Source organism: Arachis ipaensis, chromosome B10 (assembly GCF_000816755.2).
Source record: "Arachis ipaensis cultivar K30076 chromosome B10, Araip1.1, whole genome shotgun sequence".
NCBI lineage: Eukaryota > Viridiplantae > Streptophyta > Magnoliopsida > Fabales > Fabaceae > Arachis > Arachis ipaensis.
The window spans coordinates 4272989-4280178 of record NC_029794.2 but is presented as its reverse complement, the minus strand read 5'-3'; the positions used below and the strand labels follow the sequence as shown (position 1 = coordinate 4280178).

General features: G+C 32.2%; 1 protein-coding gene across 2 annotated transcripts in view; it reads right to left on the bottom strand.

The window, feature by feature from the left end:
• The window catches only part of LOC107623404 (dof zinc finger protein DOF1.4), a 17935-nt gene continuing 10745 nt past the window's right edge, over positions 1–7190 (bottom strand). The window contains exons 1-2 of one of the 2 annotated variants that reach the window (XM_016325642.2): positions 1244–1597; positions 1–1151 (exon numbers count right to left, since the gene is read on the bottom strand). In XM_016325642.2, the coding sequence (XP_016181128.1) occupies positions 598–1131 (534 nt within the window). In that variant the 5' untranslated portion in view covers positions 1132–1151; positions 1244–1597 and the 3' untranslated portion in view covers positions 1–597. Of the gene's footprint in view, positions 1152–1243; positions 1598–7190 lie in introns of those variants that run through there. The other variant, XM_021112819.1, reaches the window with a different exon arrangement.

The window sequence follows — 7190 nt, the reverse complement described above, 5'->3', positions numbered from 1 at the left end:
TGAATAATAAGAACACTGCATAAGTGAAACATCCAACAACAAAGCAAAGTAATAAATATATAAATTGTCCCTCCGCCATGAACAAAAATGGAACTAATAGTAGTTCCCTTTTTTCTTACAGCACATACAGCATATACGCAATAGAGTTACACCAAAATCAGCCATCAAAATCAGCTACCAGTATAAAATACATGTTGAAATACAAATACACATTGAAAATAAATTAAACCACACATATATCTATACACAAATACATTAGTTGCTGATTTTAGTAGCTGATTTTGGTGTACAAATAGCATTTTTGTACCGGATAATACATGTCAAAAATCAAAGTAAAGAAATTAAATGTGACTGGTGCATATATACATACATAATAATGAGAAGAAAATTAAAAGACGAACCTATTCGATGAGAGAGAGTGATGAAATTCACGGTGGTGAGAGTAGAATTGAGAGGATCCGAGGTTCATCTCGGCGCAGTAGTAATCAGTAATGCTAGGGACTTTAAAAGAAGCAGCTGACATGATCACTCCGATCCAAACCCCACTTTTACCCTTTTTTCTTTTTCTTTTAATTTGAAGCAAAAAAAAAGATTGTCTTAGATGAGAGAAGTAAGATGATGATTATTATCGTTGTTCCAAGAAGTGAAAGCATTACTCCAATAATAAAGAGAATTTGGATCAGAGAAATTAGGCACATGATGCTGCTGCTCGATCTGGTTTTGGCAATAATAACCACCATTGATGAGGTTTTGTTGCATCGGCATCATAGTTGGAGGTAACAAGATAGAATCATAGCTTGAAGAAGAAGCAGCAAAGACATGATTATTTTGAAGAGCAGCATCAGAAGTGAAGGTGTGGAATAAGGAGGGGAGATTCACATCATCGTTGTTGTTGTTGATCTGAGAAGAAGTAGTGTTTGGGTGTGGGTGGTTGAGACGACGCTTGTTCTTCCTGGAACCGCCGCCAACAGGAACGTTTCTGAGGGTTCCACCTCTTGTCCAGTATCTCTTGCAGGCTTTGCAGAAGTGCCTTGGCTGTGACAAGCTGTAGTTGTTGTAGTAACAAAACTTGGTGTTTGATGAATCACATCGAGGGCACTTTACTCCCCCTTCCTCCTTCTGCTTCTCCATTCTTGATTATGATCAGGTACCTGCTCAAGCCATCAAATGAGATGATGAGTTTCTAGGTTATGATGATCATAATACTATATATTCTCTTCCAAACACAAACAAACAAACAAACCTCTTCTACTGCCCATTGCCTTAGTGCCATGTTTTCAAACGAATATATATATCGAGAAATGTTGAATAGTCATTAAAATTTAGGTGAATGCTATCTTATCCTCTCTAAAATAATATGTAAGTTACTCTCTCTGATGTGTCATATTTTAATTGGATGTTTATTTTAATGAAGGAGTACAATGGGGAGGAATAAATGTATCGCTGGCCAATGAGTTACTGCATACATAAGGCGGCAGGATTCGAACCCCCAACACTTGTTTAAGCGGACTAGTGAGCTAACTACTAGACAAACCCAACTTGGTTCAAACCATTACAAGCTAAGCTTATTAATTAATTAATTAACATCGATAACATACGTACGAGGCTTTTTATATATATCTACCTAATATAGTTTCACGTGATGGGCCTGCTATTATAGTGGATTTTAATTTCGATGGTTATTATTATAATAATGGATTTCGAATATATGAAGGACATTCGAAATCCAAGAACTAAAGCAGAATTGAGTAGGAAATCTTTAGTGCTTCAACAAATTTATGACCCTATATATTATTCTTGATCGGTTATTTATATTAGATGACGTTACTATATATACTTGGTCGAGGGAAGAATCCCTAAGAACTGAGTCTCCAATGCAGTAAATTATTAGATGGATATGAGACAAATTAAAGTAAGAAAGCATGGCAAGGAACGTAAAAGTGATGGAGTGATAAAAGTTCCAAATGAAAGGGACAAAAAGCCAGCATGTATGTGCATGTCTATTGACTCCGATATAGGTAATTTCCATTTAATGTAACAATTTGCTTCTATACTTGTATACATGTATATACGTACACATATTGTTATTGTTAATAATCAGAAAATGATAAAGAAGGACAATAAACCGTTAATGGGGGTGTCAGAGGAGAGGAACAGAAAGGGTAAGAGAATAAAGCAAAACGCAGATGCAGATTTGTAGTCTCCCAAGGGATCTTCTCTACTCCTTCATTTTTTTTTCTTTTTTCATTCTTTGTTTGGGATCCAAGTTGTACATTAAAATTAAATTAAATGATTAAATCTCTAAATCCATGATGGGAGATGGGTACCCACAGGCACTTAGTGAAGTGAGGGGACCCATGAGATTCCACTTTGCAAAGCATCAAAGAAACCCAACGCGCACGTTATTAACAGATTACATACCATGTTTTCTTATTCATTTTTGTTAGTGATAGATAGGGAATGATTATCAATAGGGACCAAAGCATCAACTCCCTTAATTATCCATCAAAACCCTCACAACAATAAAATCTAATGATATTATTCCGATATACATGCAATTCAACTGTGACAGCAGCCTGTTATATCTGCGAAATAATTCACAAATCATCATATGATTGCTTTTCACACAAAATGATTCCATCAAAGTTTTACCATAACATATACCTAGCTTTTGAGTTGTTGCCAACTCCAACCAACCATGTGTTCAAATTAAACAAAAGATACTATATGAATCAGGGTATACTTGATCCACTTGCATTGCATTGTTATTGCAATCAATCACAACAGAGACATGTGCGGTTCAAAATTAACCAATCAATTACCTACCTGTTGTGTTGCATCTATCCCTCTTGATTTTCTTATCCTTTTCATATATATTTTTTCAAATGAATGACACTATTACAATTTCAAGATCTATATATACCACAGTACACCATGGCCACGGGCTTTAGTTGAAAACCTTGTTAAACGGTTTATTTAATTAGAAATAAATGATCTAATAGGGTTTAATTTCTTCTTTATAATTTTAATTATTGTTGTTTATATACTAACATCTTATTATATATTGTGTAATATATATGCCTTGGACCGTTTCTTAGTAATTATAAAGGTTTTAACAGTGTCCAACATGGTGGAGTGTAGTCAACGAATTATAACTCAAATTGGCATAATCTTTTCATACTCACTTAGAAGTTATGAATTCGCGTCATATTATCTTTTGATTAAAAAAAAAATCTCATGGAGTCTCAGAATAATATTGCACAAGAATTAAGGACTATTATATTCTACAGTAGTAACAGTACTATTACAATAGGTTACGTTTGCCCTATAATAATAATAATAATCATGAAATTAAGAAAATAATTCTCATTATTATAAGAATGAAAATATGTAAGATAAAATTGAAAATTATATGTAATACAATGATCGGAAGCAACCTGTCAAGAAGGTCTCATTTGCAAACAAATAGCAAATCTTTGTGTTGATATTATTAATGATTAAATGTTATGATTATATGGTAACCCATATTCCCTGGTTTTTGTAGTTTTCTTCTTGTCTATTGCAGCTGCGAAGCATGATATAAGACCAGAAAGGCATTTTCAGAGACTATAATTTATAATCAAATTTGTACCGTCACATAGCTCGCTATATATGGCCCCAATGGCCTGATTATGATTTCAAAGAATTTGTATTAATAAATTAAAGTTAGGTCTCTCTACAAGGTTATTGCCATAGAAAATTAAGGCGATTTGAAAAATTTTAAAAGTAATTTTTTTGAATTTTTAACTTATAAAAAGTAGTAATATTAATATTTAGTGTAATTTTTAAAATTAAATTGTGATTTTTTAAGAAATTCATTAGGGGTTTATAGAAAAGTTAAAAAAAATGACTTCTCTCATAATAATATTATTTTTTATCATATTTCTATAAAATAAGTATTTTTAAAGACAAAAATTCAAATACAAAATAACTTATTTATAAACTACTTTTAATATAGCTATTTATTGTTTAAGTTATTTTTCAAAAAGAGCTTAATTATGTTGTTTAGTTAAACTGGGCCTAACTCCCGTTACAAGGTGTAAAGTAGGTGTTCAAATTTGAATCGATCCAAATTAAATTATTCATCTAATTTAATCTAAATAAAAAATTAACTGCACTAATTTAAATTTAATTGGATAAAATTTGATGTTGAGACTTGTTATATATATAATTTTTTATTTTAATTTATAAAACTGTAAATTCAATCCAATCCAAACCGTTTGAAATTAGATCGGATTGAATCGAATTTTTTTTTAAAAATCATCAAATCCAAACTGCACTGCAAGTAGAATTAGTGTTCGAGTCGAATAAATTTTTACTCAAAATTGATTCAAACTGCACCGCAAACACCCCTAATGTAAAGAGTCCCATTTAAATAATAATCAATAGTTAAATTGCTCTATAGCTATAGCTAGATCAATTTATAAGGATTACTGTGATGATTAGCAATTAATGACTAAAATCAAATCTAATAAGTAGAATTGCATCACTTTAAATGTGATTAAGCAACATATCCAACAAGAACCATAGAAAACCAAAATTACTTAAGAATATTGATGATGCTGACTAATAACTATATATATATACACACACACAAACATTGATCATAAGATCTTGATGACATATATATAGTCACCTGATATAACCAGATTCCGGTGTTCTAGTTCTATTAATTGCTTTTGTTCATTAATTAAAAACTTGTGACTAACAATAATAAGTACAATAATTAATTAAGTAGCAGCTCAGTAGTGCAGCCTACCTAGTACTAAAACAAGCTAAAAGCTAAAAATTGTATGGCTCCTCGTCATTTTTGCAAAAGACAAATTGCATATTCAACATTTCCATATATATTGATGAGTAGTTACAAACTGTATAATAACTGATTTCATAGTCTATCATTAATTAAGAAAGTAATCCACAAATAAATTAAACCAAATTCATGTGATATCTACTTTATTTTCATCTTCAAATATAATTAATACAAAGTTTCGGGCCAGCAATTTTTTAAAAAGTTGGCCAGCATTTAACCATCAAAAGAAAATTGAATGATTTCACACCATTGGATTTAATCTCACACCATTAAAAACACTATTGATGGCTAATTGATTGTTACAAAACACAAAAGTTGCTGACCCTCTAACACTCCTCTATACGTAGTCGTTCCAAATTATAGAAACATGGGGAGCAAAAATATTTATATTTAAGTAACAGACATTTTCGTTTATATATATATACTTTGAAAATACAACTTATTACAATATTATAATTACTCATTGTATAACTACTTTTCTTGCTAAAATATATTTTTGTTCTAGTTTCTACTATGTGTCCCCACATTTATCCTTGATGTTAATAATAGTAAAAGTGGGAGAGTCTCAAAACTGCAGAAAATTGCGACAAAACCAATTCTGAACTTGTAACTTTTGTTTTTGGCCACTCAAGAACACAAGAGAATCTCATGTATGCAGAAATCGATTTCTACATACACATCATCAATAGTATGTAGCTGAATGTATGGCTGCTGCAACATGCATCATGCATCCACCAATAATGTTATATGTCAAATTAAAGTTACGATAATAGTATCTGTTTCATGAAATAAACACCGTTCATTGTTGAGTGCTGGTCCACCACATTTGCTTGGACTTTTCCTTCCCTATTCCAACTTGTCAACCTCATTTTCGATTTTTCAATAATATATATTCTTTATTTTTTTTTATTATATAAAATATTTTATATTATCTAAAATTATATTAGACTCCATGTATAAATGTTTAAAGTGAAATACGCAATGTTCACATTTCTGATTCAGATCTTAGGATTTTGAACCTTTGGCATTTGAATAGTGGAATCTTGAGAATATCTATTCTCTTCTGAATCAGTCTCTATAGAGCAACATTAACTTTTATAACCTAGATGTTCAAGTTAGTTAAGAAGTCGGTTGGTGTTGAACTGGTACGGCTTCAAAGGTTTATGATGCTCGTAGTGGTTATTTGTGACTCAGCAAGAAGATGTTTTGTTGGGAGGATATGGATAATTGGCTTTGGCTTTGGCGTCAACATGTTTCGAAAAAACACAAATTTTTGACCTGGCTATGTCTTTGGAGGCTCTTCCTATTTCTGCATTTCGTTTTATGAGGGGCCTTTCGCACACGGATAGCTGTCAACGATGTTTCTCATGTCAGGAATCGGTTTTACATTGTATTCGGGATTGTCCAAAAGCACAACTAGTTTGGCAAGCTTTAGGGATCTCCGATCAACCAGTGGATTTGATGAGTTGGTTCTTACATAACAGCAAACAGCGTCCCTTTAGATTCTTTTCTAGTCTTTGGTGGATTTGGCGTTCGAGGAATAACGAGATCTTTCATCATCACAAGTATTGGACCACAGACAAGGTACTTGGTATGGCTTTGTCCTTAGAAAAGGAGCTCTGAAATATTTTTTAGTTGCAACGACTGTCTATTCCCTCCACCATTAGTGGCTCTTGGATTCCCCCCTCAGTGGGTACATTTAAGATTAATTGTGATGCTACCTATCCTAGCAATGATGCTTGAGTTGGTTTTGCTTGTGTTAGCAGGGATTGGAAGGGAAGGTGGCAACAAGGCTGTTTGGGAACAATTGAGAGTCGTAGCATTTTGCAATGATAGTTGTTTGCTATTTGGAGAGGCTTTTTTTTAGCATGGAACTCGGGACAAAGAGACATTATATGTGAGATAGACTGTGTGGAGGCTTTTATTATTGTCAATAATTTACAGGATTGCTCTGGGTTTATTGATCTTTTGGTGTTAAAAATCTAAGATATCATGTCTTAGAAATGACGTGCTGATCTTCGGTTAATCTTGAGAGATGCAAATACAGTAGCAGACATTATGGCAAAGATTGCAATGAGGACCCTTTCTCCCAAAGTGAAACTTCTGTTGCCTTAGAAAGAATTTGAGAGTAATATTTAACGGAATTATCTTTTTTAAACAGTTTCTTGTTTATTTTTTTTTATTAGTTGTTGTTTATTTTTTTTTAAATAAAAAAGTGAAATACGCGAATAATCTTAGAGCAAATGCATTATTTCTGCATACTTGAATTTCTTACATTATAAAAATTCTTCTGTCGGTCAATATTTATGATTGCATATATGAGACCTAGCTATTATTATTT